At 44.1% G+C, this 25,206-nt stretch overlaps 1 protein-coding gene across 3 annotated transcripts in view; it reads left to right on the top strand.

Annotated features, from left to right (window-relative positions):
* The window catches only part of LOC124605670 (protein arginine N-methyltransferase 7-like), a 134,311-nt gene that overhangs the window by 23,633 nt on the left and 85,472 nt on the right, over positions 1 to 25,206 (top strand). For 2 of the 3 annotated variants that reach the window (XM_047137515.1, XM_047137514.1), the window contains exon 2: positions 3,147 to 3,296. The exons of the other annotated variant lie outside the window; for it this stretch is intronic. In XM_047137515.1, the coding sequence (XP_046993471.1) occupies positions 3,147 to 3,296 (150 nt within the window). The remainder of the gene's footprint in view (positions 1 to 3,146; positions 3,297 to 25,206) is intronic. 3 annotated transcript variants of the gene reach the window in all.

The raw sequence follows: 25,206 nt of genomic DNA, 5'->3' as shown, positions 1-25,206 counted from the left end.
AGTATGTAATCAGAGAAGAGACAGATGTGGGATCACCCTACTGAAGATAAGGGCTGCAAATGGGGAAATCCATTGAGATAAGTGTCTTTTACAAAGAGATTATTATTATTATTATTATTATTATTATTATTACACAGAACCTCTGAATGAGTATGCTGCTGTCATGAGTATCTGTGGAAAGAGGTAGTAGAACAGTGAAACTACTGCTAGGCGCTAAATGGCTGGACGACCACGTCTCTTCACAGAAAATGGAGTTCAAAGGCTTGTCTTATCTTTAAAGTAGGATAGATGGTGATCTGTGGCATATGTGCCAAAAGATCACAGTGCTGGGGCATGCAAAAGTGTTTCATAGCTCACCATTCATCATATATTGTTGAACATGGAACTCTGCAGCAGACCACCATACTTGTTCACATGTTGACCCAACGACATCATCAGTTATGACTGTAGTTGGCACGGGGGATTCGACCATCAATCAATGGAGATTTGTTGGCTCTTCAGGTGAATCTCATTTTTGCTACACTAGATCAACTGTTATCTACACAAATGTTGCCATCAAGGTGAACATTGGCTCAAAATGTGCAGCGCACCATGGATGCAGGCTGGTGGGAGCAGTATATGTTATGGAAGACATTTTGCTGCACTTGCGTGGATCTGGGGTTGTAATCGAAGACACGCTGGCAGCCGTGAACCACCTGCATCCCTTCATGCTTGATGTCTTCCCCAACAGTGATAACATCTTTCAGCAGCATAATTGTCTGTGTCTCGGAGCCAGGACCAAGCTACAGTGGTTTGAGCAGCATTATAGTGAACTCATATTAATGTCACCAAATTCGCCTGATGTGAATCCTATACAACCCATCTGGGTCACTATCAGGCGCCAGCACCATGTACGCAAGTCAGTGGCCAATTATTTATGTGAATTACATGACCTGTCCATAGACATCTAATGCCACATACTTCCAAAAACCTACCAACAAACTGTTGGATCCCTGATATGCAGAATCAATGATGTATTTCATTCCAAACATGGAAAAACAAGCTATGAATCAGGTGGTTATAATATTTTGGCTCATCAGTGTATAGGTCGATGACTTGTCAGATCAAATCAAATATTGGCATTGCTTCAAAAAATCATTTGTATGAGGTGAGATAGAAGCATTTAGCTACTTAACCCTAGCACCACTAAGCTCAGATCTGTCACATGGATGTCTGTGGGGGGGGGGGGGGGGGGCAGAAATTGTCCTCACATTCTTTTAACCTTTTTTTTTTTTTTTTTTTTTTTTTTTTTAATGAACTAGGGATTTCTTTACTAGGTTGAAAAACACTTTCCATAGTTATCAGGAACATTATAACATATACAAAAACAATAAATAAAGTAATGAATATGAGAAATATTATTATATTTTATCATGAAACTAACACTTTCATATACATCAGACTTATATTAAGAAATCATGAAAGAACTTACAACAGCAAACCACTTCAAATAAGAACACAGAAAATCAAAGTCAGAAATTACAATTGGGTTTTTCCTTCCTACTCACTTTCACTTTCAATTTTACAACCTTTGCATATGATTGTTTTTGCAGAATGAGTGGAACACACATACTTGGGATGTGTCCCCCCCCCCCCCCCCCCCCCCCCCCCCCCCCCCCCCCCCCCCCCCCCCCCGCTCTGTCGACTCATCCCCCTTGTTATCATTGTGTTGTATGGAAAGAAGTAGGAGAATCTTGGTAGGTTTCAGTTTGGAGATGTATGAAACCAGGGTAACTGGTGCATTGCCTACTTTCGGATATGTGAATAAGAACTAATAGGAAAATAGCTTTCAACCTTGTGTCTTCTTTAGCTGTTCTGGTATGTGTTTTCTGTTACTCTTCAATGTTCCCACCAAAGTTAACTTGTCTTCATTGTAAAGCTCCTCGGCTAGGTCTATGTATAATAACGATCTGTTGTTATGTTTCTTCCACTTCCTGCCATCAGATTCACAAAGCGTCTAACAACTGCCTTTGCACGCCGGTTCCTCGGCAGGCTGTTTATCCTTCCCTGCGTATACCTCCATTTTTAGAACGTACCGGGTGTGTGCACCTGATAACATCATAATCAATATGCCATACTTCCCATGCTTGTCTTTCATAAAGACATTAAAGGGACATCTTCCTCAAAATAGGGAGAGCATTTCATAGATTGTTAGATCTGTACTTGATATGTAGTATTTCACATACATTCAGTCAGCTTTGTCGAAAACTTCACGAAGGGGGCAAAACTTATCCTTCTTTCATCTCTTGGTTCTTGTTTCTTTATCATCAAATCTAATCAGGGACAGAAGTTCTCCACATCGAATACGACTCATTGTAGCTGTGCAGATATTCTTTCCCAGTACTTTCCCCCATAAGTTCTCAAGAGGCAGAGGTGTCCATGAGTATCAGAATGCCAATGAAGGCATACATTTCTTCTATGTTTGTAAGTTTTAAGTTCTTATTGTGAGCTTCTTGGTTTGTATAGACCATGATAATCTTCATTATTTGGGGAACTATAAACTTTTTGAAAGATTCTGACACACTAGAGGTCAAGCCTTCATGAGTCAAACTTCACGAAAATTCACTATATTTTGTACTGACCTGTGTACTTGCCTAGGAGGCGTAGTAATATATTCCCTACCAGTTTTGGCTATAACAATGATGCTGGAAGCAGCTGTGTCCTGTTCATCAGAGGATGAACTCTGTGAACTTCACTCATTTTCTGTTGCTGTGTCACAACTGTATCATCTTCTTCTGGTTTACTTTCATCACCTTCACTTGTTTCATTTATTATAGCCAACACCTCTTCATTTGTGAGAAACCTCTGATACTGACGAGACATTGTATTAGAACTGCTAGTGTAGTTGCAAAAACTACCCGCACTTAAATATAATAGACACATCTAAATAATTAAAAAAAGTTAAAAAAAAACCATGACAGCACATACTCGAGATATTTTTCTATAACTACCTAATTCTTGCTTCTTCACTCCAACGAATCAATATGTTACACAAATAAAAGAAATACTGCAGGCAATTTTTGCCACCCCCCCCACCCCAGTGGTGCTAGGGTTAATTACTATTAACTTAACCAATTCACTTTGTTTATAACTTTTTTTTCATACAGAACCAGAAATACTATGAAGGAATAAAGTTGGCTGTTCAGAAAATGCACCGTCAGGGAAAGAAGGCAAATGTCCTAGATATTGGTACAGGAACTGGGCTGTTAGCAATGATGGCAGCGTCGTGTGGAGCTGACTCAGTTGTTGCATGTGAGGTATTAAATTACAGTATTTATTGCACATAAGAAACACAATTTCTTTGTTGTGATTTAGCTGTCTTACTGCAAAATATAAAATCATCAATTTAATTATTTTTTGTCATACTAATGTATGGTATGCATGTCCAACGTATAAGACTAGAAGAATGGTATAGAGGTATCAATAGAACGAAGTTCTGTTTCACTGATTATGATGCTCTTTAGTAGCACCTTTAGCAGGGAGATGACCATGTAAGACATAAATCACTATACAAGTTTCAGATTTAAGTTAATCTTTTGTGAATGTTTTAATGTATAGAGATGGCGCAACCTTACTATTTCTTGTGAGATCTGAAATTCATTTTCTACAGTTAAGTCTTTGAGAAGTTACCCTGATTGATGGCACGCTATTGAGAAATACTACTTGGAACTATTTTGTTTTACTGTGTGCATGACATCTTGTTCTTCATTTATTAATTGTCATATTTTACAGTAGAAGACTATGTCACATATTTATCTGCCCAAAGAACTTAATGTACCTGCTATTAGAGTAGAAGCTCAAAGCTTATTCAGCTCCCTTCCTTTCCTTCCAGTTTCCTCTATCCAGCTAACACTGGATCGGGAATGGTGTGGTTATTCGCCGGTTTCACGGAGGACCATACTGTTATATGGCTATTATTACAACGGGATCGCCACTCCCAAAGGTATTTTACACCTACTGCTAGCTCCTACTGTATGCACCTAGTGTAACTGCACAGTCAAATGTGACACTGTTGTTCAAATGTTTGCATATTGTGTATCTGAGGCGGTACGTGGGAGCTAGTTCAGTATTTACGTAGGTGGATGTAGAAAAAACATCTGGTCTGGCCAACAGACCACCCTCCTTTTGTTAATCTGTGATGTGGATTCAAACCAGGGCCAATGTTCCGTGCCACTGTCTCCAAAATCCAAAAGCTGGGGATGAAGGCCAAATGGCCAAAGCAGTCTGCTGTGAAGCCATTGGTGCATGTGACCTTTTTGATGTCAGATGGATCTGATGATGATCATACCATTCCTTTTATGGTTGTTGACATCTACCTGAGGAAACCAGTGAGTTTCTCAAGTGACCCCCCCCCCCCCCCTCCATTGCCGTCTTGCTAGCACAGCAAAATGAGAAGGGTAAAGACAGACTAAAACGTCACCCTTAAAAATGGCTTCCATACATTAATGGTTTCAGAACACATGCGGCGGAACTGAAATGGCAAATACAGGAAGACCCTCTGTGCTTGTGTTTGCAGGAAATGCCCTTGTCATAAGAGGCTGTACACTCTATCGTGAGGATAAGTTGACTGGCGAAATAGTCAAGGGAGCGGTTGCTTTGTTTGTTAATAATGCGCACCACTTCTCTGCTCTCCACTAGCTACTAACCTGCAAGTGGTTGCAGCTGAGGTTCACGTATGTGAGAGGGCCACTGTTTGCTTGCTACATTTACCCCCACGTGATGTGACTGACTCTGAGGCTGTAGCAGGTCTCATAGAACAACTCACTCAACCATTTCCCCCACCTGCGAGGCTTCAGTGCATATCATACTGTGCGCGCGGGCTCTTCTTCCCGTGGTGGCACATTGGAGTGTGAATGTATAGTGCGAGAGAACTTACTGTCCTCCCCTTGTTTCCACTCACAATAACTAGACGGAACAAGTTGTCTGGTACAATTGTTTATTTCATTAAACATTACAACTTGCACAGGCAGCGCGCCAACTGCGGCTCCTGGCTTAGCTGGAAGACATACACGCCTGTCCGCTACGGGGTCTCGCAGCTACCTGCCCGGCCATTACAACGGCTAATCCTACCTGCACGCACAAAGGACATGGGCAATCCACTTCTGCACGTAGGTTGCAAATTCTTCCAACAGGGAGCAGACTATACTGGACAGTCTGACCTGTCCAGTTTGAAGCTGCCACTAGATTGCAGTTGGAGTGAGCAGCAGAGTCCAAACATACTCCCACTCTAAAATGAGTTTCTCATTTTACAAATAACCAGAATATTAACAAACAACAAAACCAAAACAAGTAAACAATAAAAATATGACTAGACACAATATCAATGCACATAAAACATGAATACATGAACATTTGGGATGCCCGCATCACCAAAACACCACTGTCATGCTACATGTGAAACACGATGGGTACTAACATGCAGGACACAAAACAATAAAGTATTAATATTATACTGCATAAAAACATGAAATCAATACTAACAGCAGTTAGTCCACAAGAAACATCCACAGCTTCCCAAGCTGATTTTATGAATTATGAGGTTATTCCAGTAAATGGCAGTTTGGCAGTGGCTCTGTATCATATACCACTACACAGATCTGAGGGATCACTTAAGTGATTCACTGCTTAGGTAGGGGACACAATTTTGCTATACGAGATGCATTCAAGTTCTAAGGCCTCCGATTTTTTTTCTCCGGACTGGAAAGAGATAGAAACATGCGCATTGTTTTAAAATGGGGCCGCGTTCATTGTCAATACGTCCCAGAGATGGCAGCACCGTACGGCAGATGGAATTTTACCGCCAGCGGCGAGAATGAGAACTGTTTTAAATACTTAAAATGGTGACGTTTTCCTTACTTGAACAGCGTGCAATCATTCGTTTTCTGAATTTGCGTGGTGTGAAACCAATTGAAATTCATCGACAGTTGAAGGAGACATGTGGTGATGGAGTTAGGGATGTGTCGAAAGTGCGTTCATGGCTGCGACAGTTTAATGAAGGCAGAACATCATGTGACAACAAACCGAAACAACCTCGGGCTCGCACAAGCCGGTCTGACGACATGATCGAGAAAGTAGAGAGAATTGTTTTGGGGGGTCGCCGAATGACTGTTGAACAGATCGCCTCCAGAGTTGGCATTTCTGTGGGTTCTGTGCACACAATCCTGCATGACGACCTGAAAATGCGAAAAGTGTCATCCAGGTGGGTGCCACGAATGCTGACGGATGACCGCATGGCTGCCTGTGTGGCATGTTGCCAAGCAATGTTGACGCGCAACGAGAGCATGAATGGGACTTTCTTTTCGTCGGTTGTGACAATGGATGAGATGTGGATGCCATTTTTCAATCCAGAAACAAAGCGCCAGTCAGCTCAATGGAAGCACACAGATTCACCGCCACCAAAAAAATTTCGGGTAACCGCCAGTGCTGAAAAAATGATGGTGTCCATTTTCTGGGACAGCAAGGGCGTAATCCTTATTCATTGCGTTCCAAAGGGCACTACGGTAACAGGTGCATCCTACAAAAATGTTTTGAAGAGCAAATTCCTTCCTGCACTGCAACAAAAACGTCCGGGAAGGGCTGCGCGTGTGCTGTTACACCAAGACAACGCACCCGCACATCGAGCTAACGTTATGCAGCAGTTTCTTCGTGATAACAACTTTGAAGTGATTCCTCATGCTCCCTACTCACCTGACCTGGCTCCTAGTGAGTTTTGGCTTTTTCCAACAATGAAAGACACTCTCCATGGCCGCACATTCACCAGCCGTGCTGCTATTGCCTCAGTGATTTTCCAGTGGTCAAAACAGACTCCTAAAGAAGCCTTCGCCGCTGTCATGGAATCATGGTGTCAGCGTTGTGAAAAATGTGTATGTCTGCAGGGCGATTACGTTGAGAAGTAACGCCAGTTTCATGGATTTCGGGTGAGTAGTTAATTAGAAAAAAAATCGGAGGCCTTAGAACTAGAATGCACCTCATAGGCCTCTTAATCTGCCCATTAGCAGTTTTTACCATTACCACACGCATACACTTATCAGAACCGGGAAACAGCTGGTCAATGACACCCAGCCTCCACACCAAGGGAGGCAAATTATCCTCCTTGACCAGCACATGATCGCCGATCTGGGGTTGCCATGCTCCTTCCGATGTCCATTTTTGCGTTGCTGCAGGTCATTTATGTATTCTGTGGACCACCGCTTCCAAAAGGACTGGTGCAACTGCTGCACAAGTTGCCATCAGTGCAACCTGTTGGCGGGAACCTCAAGGACAGAGGGTTCTGGATGAGCACAAAGGGGCTGTCCGATTAGGAAATGACCAGGAATGAGAGCAGCAGGAGAATCTAGGTCATCAGAGAGAAGACATAACGGCCTTGATTTCAAACATGCTTCTATCTGAATTAATACAGTAGTCAGTTCTTCAAATACCAGCACTGCATTGCCGATGACACGTTTGAGATGCGATTTCATGCATTTTATTCCTGCCTCCCAGAGTCCACCAAAGTGAGGGGCATGAGATGATTCCTCAGCATCAGCATTAGCGAGATGAGCCCTCCTCACATGTCTTGTTTGATTTAAATTATTGGCATTTACTTCCAAATCCCTTGAGGTGTTATCCCTGAACCTGATCAACTCAAGGGCCTGACATTTTGTTTCCAAAAAATCTATTAGTTGATTTAATGTGGTGAATGTTGACCCAGACATCTTTACCTCCCACTCATGACGTTCTGTGGGTCGCATACTGGACAGAATCTCTTCCTAAAGAATAACTTCATGAAGTGGAACATCAGGTTTGAGAGCTTCTAAGGCCTTCAAATGGCTGCATACGTGATTAATTAGTTGCCTATAATCGCTCGCTGCGCCGTGGCCGACTGTAGGCAAGGCCAACAAAGCCTTAGCATGTCTGGCTGCAATTACTTTTGGGTTTTTATACCTCTGCGTAGTAAGTCCCCAGGCTATCGCTAGATTTCCTGCTGTGACAGGTATATGTTTCAAAAGGTCTTTAGCTTCACTTCGCAAAGACGAATTAAGGTAGTGAAGTTTTTGAACGTCATCGATTGAATTGTTATTCATGATGACCACGCAAATTTGGCAAGTTAATAGCGGGTAGTTTCAAAGAACTGACACTGCCTGATGGATTCGAGCCCAAAGGCTGCGGAAGCTGGGTGTACCTCTTCATTGAACCCTTGAGAGTGGATTCAACAAAGTCCCCACGAATCCTCGAATTCTGCCCTGTCCTTACTGTGATCTGCTGATTCATCTTCAATTTCCAGCCGTGTTTGAGACGACTCAAAATCAGTCCGAATCCGAATCAATCAATTTAATTTTGATTCCAACATTTCGATGCTGGTACTGTCTGCAGACTGCAGAAAGCTCGCTAAGCGCGCGAGAGCGGCCTTTGCTACACCTCCCTGCTTGACTAATTTTGTTTTCTCTGAGGGCTCCATTTTAGGACCAGGAAGATGATAGCAGGAAGCCAACAGTTGCACTTACCAGGCTGCAGCGGCAGTACGAGGCAGTACGGACTGGAACAGCAGCGGTGTCACGGGCACTGGCAGCTGGCGTGGTAGGCGCTACAGTCTCCGGCAGTGTGAAGTTTCGGCGGGAGCAGGAAGTGACGTCACTGATGATGCTGGCACCGACACGTTTCTGTGCCTCTCGCGTTTGAATTAGAGACGCATTACATGTTCACAAATATGTCCCCGATCGCCGTTGTTAAGGCTGTTATTGTCGAAGTCCCGAACAGGCCTTGGGACTCGATAGCAGTCAACAATGAAACCGATAACGTGCGCAGCTCATACGTGGTTTTTTAGAAGTTCACAAATACCCGAAAACAAATCCGCACGAACGTAAATTCCGCGTGGTCACTATTCCGGCCCGGAGGACCAAAAAATGTGCGCACGGGCTCTTCTTCCCGTGGTGGCACGTTGGAGTGTGAATGTATAGTGCGAGAGAACTTACTGTCCTCCCCTTGTTTCCACTCACAATAACTAGATGGAACAAGTTGTCTGGTATAATTGTTTATTACATTAAACGTTACAACTTGCACAGGCAGCGCGCCAACTGCGGCTCCTGGCTTAGCTGGAAGACATACACGCCCGTCCGCCACGGGGTCTCGCAGCTACCTGCCCGGCCGTTACAACGGCTAATCCTACCTGCACGCACAAAGGACCTGGGCGATCCACTTCTGCACGTAGGTTGCAAATTCTTCCAACAGGGAGCAGACTATACTGGACAGTCTGACCTGTCCAGTTTGAAGCTGCCACTAGATGGCAGTTGGAGTGAGCAGCAGAGTCCAAACACATACATTGTAGGCTTCGACCTCTGCTTGCCTTCAGGGTTGGATATCGGAATGTCTTATGATGTCTTAGGAGCTGTGCATCCTTAACAAAGGCACTCCAGCTCATTTCTGTGCTGCTGCTCGATCATTCTTAGCTATTGACCTCTCTCTCTGCTCTCCATCCCCTGTTGGCTCTGTTCAGTGGGAAGTCACTGACAACTTTCATTTTAGTGACCAGTTCCCACTTCACATACCTACTGGACGGAGCTCTCCCTGAATGGACACAGCCATGATGGATGGTCGGCAGAGCCAACTGGATGATGATCGGCCAGCGGGCTGTGTTTGAATGCCATGACAGCGTCCAGGAGTGGGTGGACCACACTGCGCTAGTCATCCTCCATGTTGTGGAGCTCTCCATCCGAAAGTTCTCTCCTCATCATCCTAGGAGGCTCCCTGTGCCTTGGTGGACTGATGAGTTCTGTACAGACATGCCGGTCAGACGTGCAGCTCTGCGATGGTTTAAGAGCCGTCCAATGGCGGAAAACCTCACAGCCTTCTGATTAGTGAGGGCAAAGGCCTGATGCATCATCAAGGAGAGCAAGAAAAGGTCATGGCAAATGTTCCTGGACTCTGTGAACTATTCCACCTTTTCTACTGCAGTATGGGAAGCCATCAGGAGGATTTCAGGTAAAGGCAGTTGATTACGTAAAGCAGCATTGTTGACTCGATGGTATCTCCAGACAACACTTGGAGACATTGCACAAACAATGGCAGAACATTTTGCACTGACTGCTGCCACTGCCAGCCAGGATCCAGCGTTCTGTTGTTACCATTCAACCATGGAAACAGGTGAGCTGGACTTCAGGTTTAACAACTTGGAGTCCTACAATTGTCCATTCTCCATGTGGTAGCTGAATTGGGGTCTGTCTGCATATCATGATACTGTACTCAGTCACAACCAAATCCATTGCAGCATGCTTCGATATTTGTCAGCAGCATCAAAGGAAGTCCTCCTTGAATGTTCTAACCTTATATGACAGACAGGCAACTTTCCCAACTTGTGGAGGGAGGCAATTCTGATACCTCTTCTCAATCCAGGAAAGGTTTGCACATGTCCCAGTAGTTACCGGAGCATCACCTTAATGAGCTGTATAAGAAAGACGTTGGAGTGAATGGTTAACCATCATCTGGTTTGGATGTTGGAGACGGGGCAGTTCCCAAGTCGCTCACTGTGTAGATTCAGGAGATTTTGATTCACTGTTGACATCCTGAACTTGCTAGAGGTGACTGTTCAGCAGGCTTTTGTATGTAAACAGCATTGTGTAGGTATATTTTTTGATATCAGTGAGGCATACAACTTCAAGCTTTTGTGGTTACCACACCAGGAGAACCTGAAGGCATGGGCCCAGAAGGCACTGAACATCTTGAGGTGTCTTAAGTTACAGGTCTTGGGGAGTTGACAGGGTGCATCTGCTCCAGTTTTAAAGGGCTTTTGTTCAATCGCAGCTGGACTAAGGACACACAGCGTACAGGTCAGCGATTCATTCGTGCCTGAAAATCATTGACGCTGTACACCATGAGGGCATCAGGCTGTCCACGGCTGCGTACAAGACCAGCCCCTTACTTAATGTTTGTGCTGAGGCTGGTGAACCAATAACATTCAGCGACAGCTTCTCAGGGTACACCAGGCACGCCAGCTCCTAGCACTCCCACTTCCCTAGCATACCATACTGTGCATTGTCCAGTTGTAGAACACCTTCATACAAATCATCCACAGGCAACGAGATCATTTGGGATCTGTGCAAAATGTGTGCTGGTGTCCCTTGAGGTGAGGCACATATAGGTTAAAATCTTGGATTTTAACCGACTGCCATCCAGGTTACTTCAGAGGTCTACAGTAATTTTAGATTTAGTGCAGTACAGGAGAGGTTGCACTCTTGCTTCTGATTTTAATGTGATATTTCCTGGCATTATAAATGAGCACCACAACTATTTATCTTTCTTAACAGATGGGTCTAAACAGGTGGACTTTGTTGCTTGCTCTGTTTTCCCAGACTGTGCCCTCAACATTCGGTTGCCCCCAGAGTTCACTGTATGTGATGCCGAACTATCTGCTATCTTGAGAGCACTGGAGCAAATTAGTTGTGCCATGCGTACTAAATTTCTCATCCGTTCTGACTCCCTCAGTGCCCTGCAGTCTATGCAATGCTTGTATCTGATAAAGTAGGTCAGGATATCCAGGCACCCTCCTCCAGCTACAGTGGCTGGGGAAGACGGTGTCCTTTTGCTGAGTGCCAGGGCATATGGGCATTGTGGGGATCAAAAGGGTGAATGTGGCAGCTAAGGAGACGTGTAACGATTCTCAGCTAGCTCAGTATGTAATCCCCCTGCATGCTATCACCTCGCTCTTAAGATACACAGTCATGCATCAATGGGATGCTGGGTGGCTGGAAGTGACAGACAATAAGTTCGCTCTAGTAAAGGTCACAGTGCGGCCGTGGCATACTTGCTTCCATCCACATCAATGGGATGAGGTCCTCCTTGCTCATTTTCACCACAGCCCTACGATGCATGGCTTCTTGCTCCAGCGAGAGGACCCTCCAATGTGCAGTGCTTGTGGTGTACCGTTACTGTGTGCCACATTTTATTAGACTGTGTTTTATTTTCCGACCAGCGGGTCATGTTGGGTTTGATTACGGATCTGCTCCCTATTTTAAGTAACATTCAAACGAATGTTGTTAGAGTTTGAGTTTTGTGAATTGTCAAATATTTTTCCCAAGATTTTAGGGAGCAGGTTTTAATGTGGTAACAGGGTGGTTATCCCACCCATGTTTTTTGTTGGTGGTCAGCCAGTTACATTTCTCTGTGCCTATCTTTTAGCTCCTTTGTCATTTTACTCGTGTTGTAATCTCATATATAGCTCTTTTTACTTTTTCTCTATTGTTTTAGCACATGTGAGATCAAGTGTTTGTATGGTCAGTTCGAGTGCATGAAATTTTATGCCAATTCATTTATTTTAAGGAGTGTAATGATAACCTTTCTGATGAGTGCGCATAAGCTCCAGCCACACACACACACACACACACACACACACACACACACACACACAGAGAGAGAGAGAGAGAGAGAGAGAGAGAGAGAGAGAGAGAGAGAGAGAGAGAGAAATAGCTGACAGGCTGAAGCTACAGTACTCACTCCGTCCTGGTGGAAAAGGCAGTTGAAATTCATTTGGCAAAGAATTTAATTAATAAAAGTATCTCTCTCAACCTGTACAAATCATGGAATCTCACACTTTCTTTAATAAATTGACAAAGGCATCATTACAGTGCAGCTAAATAATGATAGATCGACCCCCCTGTGGGTCCGGGGGTAAGAATAGGCCCACGGTATTCCTGCCTGTCATAAGAGGTGACTTAAAGGAGTCTCCAACATTTCAGCTTTAATGTGATGGTCCCCTAAGGGGTTTGACCTATACTTTTCAAAATTCTCTGTTAGTGCGTACCATTTGGGGAAGGATGCCTTAGGTGGTGTATCATAAATCCATCTTGCCTTCAGATCTGGCACACTCGATATCGTCATGGAGTTGGACTTGTACCGAGCTTCCGGCCACTTTGGCTGCAGTGTGCTCCAGGTGGCATACAATCCCTCCACTGTGCGCTTCCATCTTCGCCCTCATGATACAAATGGATATTTGACACCCGAAATCCAGCACGGTAGCCAATCTGTTGTGGTTGGGTCATCATGTACCCTCGTGGTGGTAGCCCCCTGACTACACAGGGATCGCACTGCTGATACCTGAGCTGCTACCTCCCCACATATGCCGAGGACTAGATGTCTATCTCTCTGGGGCATCGGGACCCCTGGCAAAGGCCATCCTGCCAGGTGGTCTTTGGTGTGGCTGGGTGGCGCCCGTGGGAAGAGTCGCTGGTCAGAGCGGGTGGCATCAGGGCGGATGACCCGCAATGAAGCGTGGTACATCATCTCTCACTGGTGGGCCTCCACCAGCAGTCTCTAAGCGATCGAGGTCTAACCTCAATGGCAAGAAATACGATCCAAGATCACTTACCTCCCTGGCCACTCCATGGGAGGAACGTATGGCTAAAGAAGGCAGTGAAGTTTATTCACCCCGGTACCTCGTCTGTACACGAGTTTATGGTGAATCATTTATGTCGACGAAGCCTCAGTTTTTTGTGGAGCATTTAGAGGACAAGTTCGGGGAGGTAGAGGGCTTGTCCAAATGCGCTCTGGGTCAGTTCTAATCAAAACAGCATCCTCCGCCCAGTCACGCAGGTTGCTCACTTGCGACAAGTTGGGGGATGTTTCAGTTACCATCACGCCCCATAAGAGTTTAAACATGGTCCAGGGTATTATATACCACAGGGATCTTCTTTTGCAGTCAGATGATGAACTGCATGGCAACCTAGAACAACGAGGTGTTCACTTCATCTGGCGCGTCCATCGGGGTCTGAGGGATAATCAGGTAGCCTCCGGTGCCTTCATCTTGGCCTTCGAGGATGACGCCTTACCCGAAAAGGTCAAGCTGATGGTTTACCACTGTGATGTGAAGCCATACATCCCTCCTCCGATGCGGTGTTTTAAATGCTGGAACTTTGGGCATATGTCATCCCGCTGTACCTCCGGTGTCGCGTGTCGAGATTGTGGACGGCCTTCACATCCCAATACTCCATGTGCCCCACCTCCCATCTGTGTTAACTGCAGAGAACACCATTCCCCTTGCTCTCCGGACTGTAGGATTTTCCAGAAAGAATGGAAGATAATGGAATATAAGACCCTGGACCGCCTGACCTACACTGAGGCTAAGTGGAAATATGAGAGACTCCATCCTGTGCCAATGACATCCATCTATGCCGCCGCTGCGACAATGGTTCTACCATCTCCCGCTTTGTCGCGTACATTTGGCTCTCTGATCCGTCAGAATCCACCTGCCCCCTTGATGGTGGGGGTACTTCACTCCCGTCGCTCCTGCTCCATCTATTTCTGGAGCAACACCCCCACAACCATGGGGGACATCAGTTCCCACTTCGCAGCCGAAGAAGACTTATGCTCCTCTCGCCAGGAAGGGGTCCCTTGGAGCCATCCCTTCGCAGGTTCTGACCAGTGGAAAATCAGACACCCGCCAGTGGCTGAAGCAACCACAGGTCGCTGGTCGTAAGGCTTCACAGTCCTCGTCCGTCCCTGAGACTGATCCAGTGAAGCCCTCCCAGCCAGAACCACCGAAGGCACACCACAAAAAGCAGAAAAAGAAGGCTCCCTAGAATCCAGACATTGCGGTGGCACCCATCCCACTGATTCTTACAAGCTCAGCATCTGAGGATGAGGTAGAGATTCTGACATCCGCTGAGGACCTAGATCTCGCCAGACCCTCGGATACAATGAATGTCACTCGCGTGGGTACTCAATTGGTGACCCAGCAGTGTAATCTGCCACCTCAGTCCCTTCATGTCTTTCTCAGCCATGGACAATGTCATCCACCAGTGGAACTGCGGCGGTTTCTTCCACCACCTTGCTGAGCTCCGACAACTTCTCAGCCTTCACCCTTTCCTCTGCATTGCTCTTCAAGAAACTTGGTTTCCGGCAATGCGAACCCCCCCACCCCCCGCCCTCTGTGGCTATTGGGGTTATTATAGGAACCGGGCAGCTTATAAAAGGGTATCTGGTGACGTCTGCATCTACGTCCTTCACTCCCTTCACAGCGAGTCTATATCTACAAACACCTTTAGAGGCTGTCGCTGTTCAGGTGTGGATGCCTCAGCCTGTTAATGTCTGCAGTCTGTATCTTCCACTGGATGGTGATGTCCCACAGCATGTCCTGGCTGCGCTGATAGCCCAATTGCCGCCCCATTTTCTGTTACTGGGCGATTTCAACGCAACAGGCCGAGGCGCCACCGTTAAGCATGTATTGGCACAGCTCAACCTTACCATTTTACCATTTTAAATGATGGTGCTTTCACACATTTCAGTGTGGCGCATGGCACGTACTCAGCCATCGACCTTTCGATCTGCAGCCCTAGCCTCTTACCGTCTGTCCGATAGAGTGTGCACGACGACTTGTGCGGTAGTGACCACTTTCCAGTCTTTCTGTCACTGCTGCAGCATCACTCTTCTGGGTGCACCTGTAAATGGGCTATGAATAAGGCTGACTGGGACTATTTCTCCTCCATTGTCACTATTGAGCCTCTTTCCAATGATGCCATTGATGCGGTGATTCACTCGGTCACCACCGGCATCTTTACTGCCGCAGAATCTGCCATTCGCTGTTCTTCTAGGTCCCCTCGGTGGAGGACTGTGCCTTGGTGGTCGCCTGAGATCGCTGAGATGATTAAAGATCGCAGGCGGGCACTCCAGCATCACAAGCAGCATCCCTCATTGGAACACCTCATCGCCTTTAAACGGCTCCGTGCGTGGGCCCGCCGCATCATTCGCCAACACAAGCAGGAGTGCTGGGAAAAGTATGTCTCCACTATTGGCCTCCATATCTCTCCATCGCAGGTTTGGGCAAAGATTAGGCGGCTCTATGGCTATCGGATCCCCATCAGCGTCCCTGCGCTTTCACTGAATGGAGCAGTTTGTACTGACTCCGACAAAATTTCAAACTGCTTAGCAGAGCATTTTGCTCAGAGTTCCGCTTCTGCAAATTACCCACTGGCCTTCCACTCCATGAAAGAGCGGTTGGAACGACGGAGCCTTTCATTTCACACTCACCAGCCTGAATCCTGCAATGTTCTGTTCGGTGAGAAAGTGCCCTAGTCGCTTGCCCTGATACAGCTCCCGGGCCAGATCGCATCCACTGTCAGATGCCCAAACACCTGTCAGTGGGCTGCCAGCGATGCCTCCTAGACCTTTACAACCGTATCTGGGTTGGGGGTGAGTTCCCGTCGCAATGGCGGGAAAGCACTGTAATCCTCGTTTTGAAACCTGTCAAGAATCCACTGGAGGTGGATAGCTACTGCCCCATTAGCCGCACCAATGTTCTTTGCAAGTTGCTCGAATGCATGGTGAGCCAGCGGTTCAGTTGGCTACTTCAGCCTTGGGGCCTTCTGGTTCCGTCTCAGGGTGGGTTCTGTAAGGGCCGCTCTGCCGCCAATAATCTTGTGTGCCTGGAGTCTGCCATCCGTACGGCCTTTGCCCGCCATCTTCTTGGACATGATGAAGGCATAGGATACGACATGACAACATCACATCCTCTCTACGCTTCATGGTTGGGGTCTTCGGGGTCCACTCTCGATTTTCTTTCATAATTTTTTTGTCGCTTTGTTCCTTCCGCATGCAAGTTGCGGCCTCCCATAGTTCCTCCTGAGTTCAGGAGAATGGGGCCCCACAAGGATCTATCTTAAGTGTCTGCCTCTTTTTAATTGCAATAAATGGGCTCGCTGCGGCGGTGGGAATGTCTGTCTCAGCTTCCTTGAATGCTGACGACTTCTGCCTATACTATATCTCCACTGGCATTGCGGCTGCTGAACGGCAGCTGCAGGGCGCTATTCGCAAGGCACAGTCTTGGGCTGTAGCGCATGGCTTCCAGTTTTTGGCTACCAAGACCTGCGTTATGCATTTCTGCTGGCGACGCACTGTTCACCCTGAGCCATGGCTTTATATTGACGGCAAACCTCTTGCTTTGGTGGAGACACATCGATTTTTGGGTGTGGTTTTTGATGCCCGGTTGACTTGGCTCCCTCATATTTGGCAGCTTAAACTGATGTGTCGGCGGCATCTTAATGCTCTGCATTGCTTGAGCCACACCAGCTGAGTAGCCGATCGGTGTACCCTCTTACGGCTCTACGAGGCGTTAATTCAGTCCTGTCTGGATTATGGGAACCTGGCTTATGGCACTCCTCCTTGCGGGTCTCTCTCAAGGAGTCTGTTGTTCTCTGCCGACTGCGCATTGGGCACACCCGTATGACGCACAGCCACTTATTGCGCCGTGAGGACCCACCTCTATGTCGCTGCGGATCCGCTTTGACGGTGGTCTGCATACTGTTGGCCTTTTCCCTTTTAACTGCGTTCAGGCAGACGTTTGTGTTGCCCGATAGGCTCCCTGCCTTTTTAACGGATGACACTGCCATGGTAGGCTTAGTTTTGTGTTTTATTCGGGCAGGGGGCTTTTCTCACTTGATCTAAGTTTTTTTTTTTTAGTCTGGCCTCGAGCCTACGATTTTAGACTGGGTTATTTTAGTGTGTTTCTTGGTGGTTGGCTTTTCCTTTTTGTCTCTCTGATCGGCCAACCACTGTCACACTCCGTGTGATTTTAATTCCTTTTGTTTGCTCTCTGTCTGAGTCTTTCTTGTCCTGTGTCTTCTCTTGTAATGTCCATTGTTCGTTTTTATTCTTTGTGGGTCTTTGAAGTTTTTGGAAAAAGGGACCAGTGGCCCTAGCAGTCTGGTCCCTTCAATCCCACAAACCAACCAACCAATGATAGATCAATATCCCAGCATGGATCAACCATATATCTGCAGATTCAATTTATGCATACAGTTTTCTTGTGTTCAACATCCTAGCAATTGTATCTGTGATTTGAATGATATAATTAGCTCTGTAGCAAGTGCAGTAGCTTCAGCTTGACAGCTCACTCTCAAGATGGCTGAAAGGTAGACAGCCGCAATATTACAAGAAGAAGAAGAAGAAGAAATAGAGTTCATGCAGCTGTGCTCTCGAAATTTAATGGATGAGTTATGGCTTCTTGAGAACACGAAAATGCACATAAAGTATCTCTTCAGGGACCCAATGGTTTTAGATAAATTACAACATTTGTGAGCAAGATTATTCAGGTCTTTAAGCTGTTTATTGAGGTACTGTGGCCATAGCATAATTGCAAAATTTGACAGGTTAGTACATTTTATGAAATCAACTTCCATGTGTAAGATTTAAGAGAGGCCAGTTCTGCTATCGTTAAGGAAACAAGCTGGTTTACCCATCAAAAATTCGACAAGATCTCTGTGACATCCTACAACTCAAGGAAATGGATAGATGGTACAATAGGGGCCAAATCTGTTTGGGTTTGTCAGATGCTCTCAGTTAGACTGATTGCAAAGTTTCACAAACTTGGGGTAACTTCACAGCAAGAAACTGTTATGACTGCTGAATTTCTGAACTTTTCTCCTTTCCACCAGAAGTGGAAACCAAGTGGTGCAGTTCCTTAAAGGCCTTAGGGACATCCAAAAATCCATAAGAAAGATGTTCTTCTGTGACCAATAGGGAATAACATTGGCGCTCTAAATCACGATTGTGCTGAACACTTAGCTTCAGTATTAAGACTTGTACTGGCAAAATATGTTCATCTCCTGTGGAATTCTATAGAGTTCATTGGCAAACTTAAATCACTGAGATTGAACAGTTCTGATTTATTAGTTAACTTTGATGTGGTTTCCTTAGTCACCAAGGTCCAACTTTCGGAATCTGTCCATATTATTGCCATTTTTTATTCTTTATTTTATTTTTTTAATATAGAGTTTCAGGTTATTCAAAGATATCCTGATCTCGACATACTTTTTATTTGATAATGAACGTTTTGAACAGAGTGACAATGTTTCCGTGACTGGTCCCTTGTCCACCCTCGGCAACAAATCTGTTTACCTAGCACTCTGATGAAAAGATGCTGGAATCTTCTTGTTTGAAACCCGTAGTATTTTGAAGATATGTTGATATAGCATTTGTGGTGTGGCTCCATGGTGAATATAAATTACAAAACAATTTTAAACCACCTAAATTCCATCCATGCAAAAAATATAGTTTTCAATGGAAATTGATAAGGAGGAATGCCTTCCATTTTAGATATTATGGTTCATTGCAAAGATGATGGATATCATCTTGGGACTTGCAATTAATTGGAAGCTAACTTACACAGTTTTATATTTACATGCAAATATGCGCCACCACACTTCTCATGCACTGAGTGCCTTCACAAGTTTGGTTCACAGAGCACATAGCACTGTTGATGAGAATAGTCCACAGTCCACAACAGATACATAAGGTGCTACAAATAAAACCTAAGGTAGGCGTAACAAAGAAGACAGAGATTTAAATGCACGGCCTTCCCGCTATATATGGGAAACAACTGTTAAAAATAGACCAGATCCTCACTAAACACAAGTTAAAGTGATTTTTGAGCCCTCCACCAAAGACAGCAGGCTGGGATTTAGAAGATCCCCTACAGTGTGGCCTTTCACACATTGGGCAGACGCATACAGTCCAAAAAATGCATTTAATACTGTAGATACACTGAGGTAATACACTCCAATAATTCGGGTGTGGCAGAGCACTGCATTGGCACGGTCACTCTATGCAATATGAAAATGTTGAAATTTTAGCGTTGACTTCATCTTTTCGGGACTTGTGGCGAAACAGGTAGTTGAAATTCTTTTGGCAAAGAGTTTAATTAACAGAGATAGCAGTTTTGCCCTGTAAAAATAATAGTTTTCAGAATTTTCTTTTATAAACTCGCAAAGATATTGTTACAGGAAGCTGATAATGATACATCAGTATTCGTGCATGGGTTGACCACAGAGCCACAGATTGAATTTTGCTGCCAATCAACATCTCTGTCAGTTTGAAAATGAAAACACTCTAGTGTTGTTGCATCCCTGTGGGACTCGATGGTGAAAGAAACTGTGGGAATTCTTTTGACAAAGAATTTAATTAACAGAGACAGCAATTTCAGACTGGACAAATCCAGGATCCATAACTTTTTTTAACTTTCTCAGACCTAAATTTTTTACAGAATAATGAAAATTTTCCTGTATGTTCTAATGCTCTTAGGTGATTTTTTAATTGTTTTAGATGCGAGATTTATACAAAAGTATGTACCCATTTTCAAAACATACTTTGTACACTTCACTTCATTTTATGGACTAAACTAACTAATTACTAAATATTCTCAATTGTAATAAAAAGTAAAATATCATTCAGTAATAACCATGTAAAATAACAACACACATGAACATAGTCTCTGTCAGCTGAATACAGACTGCAAGCACGATGGGAGAGGCAACTGGGTGGTGAGGGTAAGGAGGAGACTGGGGTGGGCAGGGGCAGGGACAGGGATAGTTGGGTATGGGGTAGGGGATGGCAAAGTGCTGCTTTTGGGAACATACAGGAACGAGGTGGAGAGAGGGTAGGGTAGCTTGGTGCAATTATGAGGTGGGGGGGGGGGGGGAGGGTGGTGGTAATGGAAAAGGAGAGAAGTAGAAAGACTGGGTGCATTTGTGGAATAGTGGAATAGAGGACTGGGTAGTGCTGGAGAGGGAACAGAAAAGGGGCTATTGCTTCTCTGTTCTTATTCCAGCACTACACAGCCCTCTATTCCACCAATGCACCTACAGTCTATTTACTTCTATCCTTTCCCATTACTCCCCCAACCCCCCTCCCCACACAAACTTCATCTAACATCCGAACTGCACCTAGCTGCCCTACCCTCTCTCCACCTTGTCCCTGTACACTCCCACAAGCAGAACTTCAACACCCCTACAAACAGGCCAGCTGTTGTGGCCAAGCGGTTCTAGGCGCTTCAGTCCGGAACCGCACTGCTGCTACGATCGCAGCATGGATGTGTGTGATGTCCTTAGGTTAGTTAGGTTTAAATAGTTTCTAAGTTTAGGGGACTGTTGACCTCAGATGTTAAGTCCCATAGTGCTTAGACCCATTTTTGAGCCCTACATGCACACTGCTATCCCTCCCCCTCCCCACCACAGCCTCCTCCTTAGCCCCACTACCCGGTTGCTTCTCCCGTATGCACTGCTGCTCGCAGTCTGGATTCAGCTGCCAAAGACTGTGGTCATGTGTGTGTTAGTTGCGTTTGTGTGTGTTTTCTAATTTTGACAAAGGCCTTATTGGCCAAAAACTCACTTTCTGATGGTCTTTTTGTTGTACCTATCTACGACTCAACAGTTCCACAGTATAGTGAGCAGCAACTATTGTTTTCATTAAATTGTTACATTCCATCCTGGATTTTCCATTGTTTAGTTACAGTATTCAATTATACAGTATAATATAGTGAACCAACCATGTCTTTGTATTCTTGTGGTCACGAGCTATTGCACATTGCTACATTGACTTGCTGATATTTTCATAATGATGCCCAGTACTCAGCAGCACTTGCACGTGATGAAAAGGTTTAACATTCACAGATTTCTACCTCAGGTTTCCATTGGGAAAATACTTCTGTTACAGCTAAGACACGATAAAAGTTAAGGATACAGGGTACTTGTCCGGCTCAATATTATGTAAAAATCAACACATTTCTTTCAGGCACTGTTTATAATGTGTATGTTTTACAGATTTTTTGTTGATATCAGGTAATGCAACACACTTTCAAGCAAATTAGAATCCTTTTGAATATTTTTTAACCTGCTTAGGGCTATTAAATAAAATTACAAAGAAACTGACAATTTTTTTTTTTTTTCCAAAATGCTTCCTCAAAATGAGGTACCATTTAATCCAATGTTATACATTTGAAGGAAACCAAATTTTTACCAGATATGCATGACATGGTGGCTGAGGTATTAGACCTATTTAATTCCACCTATTATGTATATTACAAGGATAAAAAATATCACATCTTACATTGTAATTTCTATATTTATTTTCCTAATAAAATGTTATTTTTTCTATAATTTAGTTGATTCTGCAATAAAGCTTTGGTCTACTAAATAAGTATGGACTATTGCAAGTTACAGGAAAAAATTAGAACAATGCTTTTTAAATTTTAGGAAATATATTTGTACCTGAATTCTGAAAAATACAACTTGCGAGAAATTGTGAATGAAGATATGAGTCCAATTAAACTGTGCCTCAGAACATTCCTGAAGCATAGTCTTCATCCTGCAGCATTTCTTCATCTACAAGCTTCCTCTTGGCATTCCTTTTAGCACTTCTTGCTTCTTTGGTAACTTGAAGAGCGAATCTTTCAGCTTCATGCAACCGTTGTCTGTCACAAGCAAGCAGTTGATCTTCCATATTAGAGCCACATTTTATGCCTAAATTTCTCAGGACCAACCATCCTATCACTCGATCATTGAAACATATCATTGCATGTAGTACACCAACTTTGAATGTATTTAGTCCTACAAAAACATTCTTGGGTAATCTTTCCCTTATGCAATGGTTGAAACTTTCATTTGTATTCGGAGTGCCCCCAGGAATACATATACTAAGCAAAACAGCTTCACTCAGATCTCTAAAAGTTGGTTTTATTTCATTCATAACAGGCTCAGGAAGAGAATGCTTATGATGGTATATTTGACCATTTTCTTTTGCTTTTTGGTAACCACACCAAGAATCTGCTGCTTTAGGGCAAAATCCGTGAACAGGGTGGTCGTCTGTGGTCAACTTATGAAAGTAGGTGGCCCATACAGCTTTTCTCATTGCTGTAACATCATTCAGAGGTGCAGTTTGTCTAATGGCCAGTCCATAATAACTCTGAAGGAGGTCTATTCCAGTTTCTGTCAATCCGCCTCGGCCAGACAGGGATTTTCCATTAGATAGCAAATTTCTTTTCATTTCTCTTTGTAGCTTCCTCAATCTAGCACCCATCCTCCTTTGCACATGTCCACAACACTCCAGTTTTGTCACCAAGGTATCACCATAAACATTGAACTCATTAATTTTGTTTAAAGCTTTAGAGTCCCCATCACCTAGGTACTTCGTATATCTAACATTATAAACGGGCATTGACCTGTGAAATATTTTTAGAGCTCCATCACACTCCCTATCTCCACTGTAACCATCATAATTCTTAGAACACTAATGTTCAATATGTTGTACAGTGTTACCATGGCAGGTGTGGCAGTATTTAGATAAGCACTCAACATCAACAACTTTCCCATTCTCCAGAGAATTAGCACTTACAACACCGTTCAAGGAAATGTCCTTGACATTGCCATGTCCCATCAAGTGCAACAGCAATGTCCTTGGTTCCACTTACAGTTACAGTTCCTTTTACTGCACGTTTCATAGATGCTTTAGACACAACTGCCGAGGCACCTAAAAGTATTTTTATGTACTTGCTGAACCTATTGGAAGGAAGAGGAAGGTCCACCAAACCACAAAAGGTTTGGGCAGCTTTTTTTCCTTTTCACATAATTAATGAGGAGGTACTGAATAGAATTAGAGAGAAGAGAAATTTGTGGCACAACTTGACTAGAAGAAGGGATCGGTTGGTAGGGCATATTCTGAGACATCAAGGGATTACCAATTTAGTATTGGAGGGCAGCGCGGAGGGTAAAAATCGTAGAGGGAGACCAAGAGATGAATACACTAAACAGATTCAGAAGGATGTAGGTTGCAGTAGGTATTGGGAGATGAAGAAGCTTGCACAGGATAGAGTAGCATGGAGAGCTGCACCAAACCAGTCTCTGGACTGAAGACCACAACAACAACATTTTGATTTAAGCAATATTTGTGCAGGAAGCCTTTAAGGATAGGGTTTGTAAGTTTTGTGAGGAGGAATATTGCAATGAATGCTTCACATAGATCCATGTTAAACCGACTTTTTTGGTTACTTTTGGACAAATCCCAGCTGTTGTTAGAAGTTGTTGTTGTGGTCCTTTCTTCTGCATTCCTGTGATATGGAACCTTGTCTTGACGTGCTGTTCTATTTAAAACTTTTTCTTGCACGAAATGTTTTTCTCGCAAACTCAACAATATAAACAATTTCTGTCATATGTAAATGTTCCAGGATGGTCAGCTATCCACGAAACGACGTTTCTTTAAGTGGGCGGCATTGCGCTCAACACGTTACACACTACATGTTGTAAGAATGTTCAGTAAATAGAAAGCTAAACTGAAACAATGGACATGCGACTAAAAGCTTACTGGTTTAATGTAATTGTTGCCGACGCGTACTTAAGGGGGGGGGGGGGCATTGACCCTGGCTGTCTGCTCCTGTTCCTCTTCTGTAATGATTTCGCTTGGCAGTGGCCTCTCAGTTAGCAGTTGCATGCAGTTCTAGGTCGTGGTCAATCTGTGAGACATCAAAAGTAGATAGAGCTAGAGAGCAACCGTCTAATTTTTAAAATATTGTAAAAATAGAGCAAAAATATGCATCATCAATAGTTTTTAGTTAAAATATGTAATAACCAGTGAAAAGGAGCCAAATATGTGACACGTAAATGCATATGCAGGGTTTTTACGCTTCGGGAAATCTGGGAAAAACCAGGGAATTTTTTTATCTGGGAGAAAACTGGGGAAAACCTGGGAATTTTTTAGAATTTCAGGAATTTTTCATTGTTTTAGACTTCAGTTAAATTTTTGTAATTTTAACTGTTGAGAACTGATAAACAGCAAAATGTGTCAAAGGCTTTACGGAATACTTCATAACGATAAACCGCTGCCGACGAGTATGACATCACATCTGTTTACATTAAGTTGAGTTGTGTATAGGCAGTACCTTCTCCCGCTTCCGGATAAGTGTGGCTGTTAGCTGTATCAGCAGTAGCAACAAGCAACCAGAAAAAGTTTTCCTGGCGCGCCCATGCTGCCAGGTTGCCGCATGCACATAGCAGTCTGGGTTGGAAGGGGGACAGGGTTATTCTTCACATAGCTCGTGTAGACGTTTAGTGATTTCGCTATTTCCTCTTTCTTTACACTTCAAACATCAAATGAAAATGTAATGGATTTCACATTATTAGTTTGTTTTCTGATTTTATTATTTCCACGTTTTTGGCAGTCAGTCGCCTTGCAGAACAATGAAGTTCGTTTTGTCAGTTTGTTAAATTAATGTGACTTTTATTAATTTTTTCCCCAGAGGCATTCAGTTTATTAGAAACAATGTGCACCTTTTCATCTTCTGGCACATATGGCATTATGCCATAATAATGAACCAAACAGTACTGTGGTACCCCAAGAAAATTTGCATCCAGAAAAGAGCACTGAAATGTTAATATCAGG

Source organism: Schistocerca americana, chromosome 3 (genome assembly GCF_021461395.2).
Source record: "Schistocerca americana isolate TAMUIC-IGC-003095 chromosome 3, iqSchAmer2.1, whole genome shotgun sequence".
Classification (NCBI taxonomy): domain Eukaryota; kingdom Metazoa; phylum Arthropoda; class Insecta; order Orthoptera; family Acrididae; genus Schistocerca; species Schistocerca americana.
The sequence above is the reverse complement of the archived record's forward strand: the minus strand, read 5'-3'. Positions and strand labels throughout refer to the sequence as shown.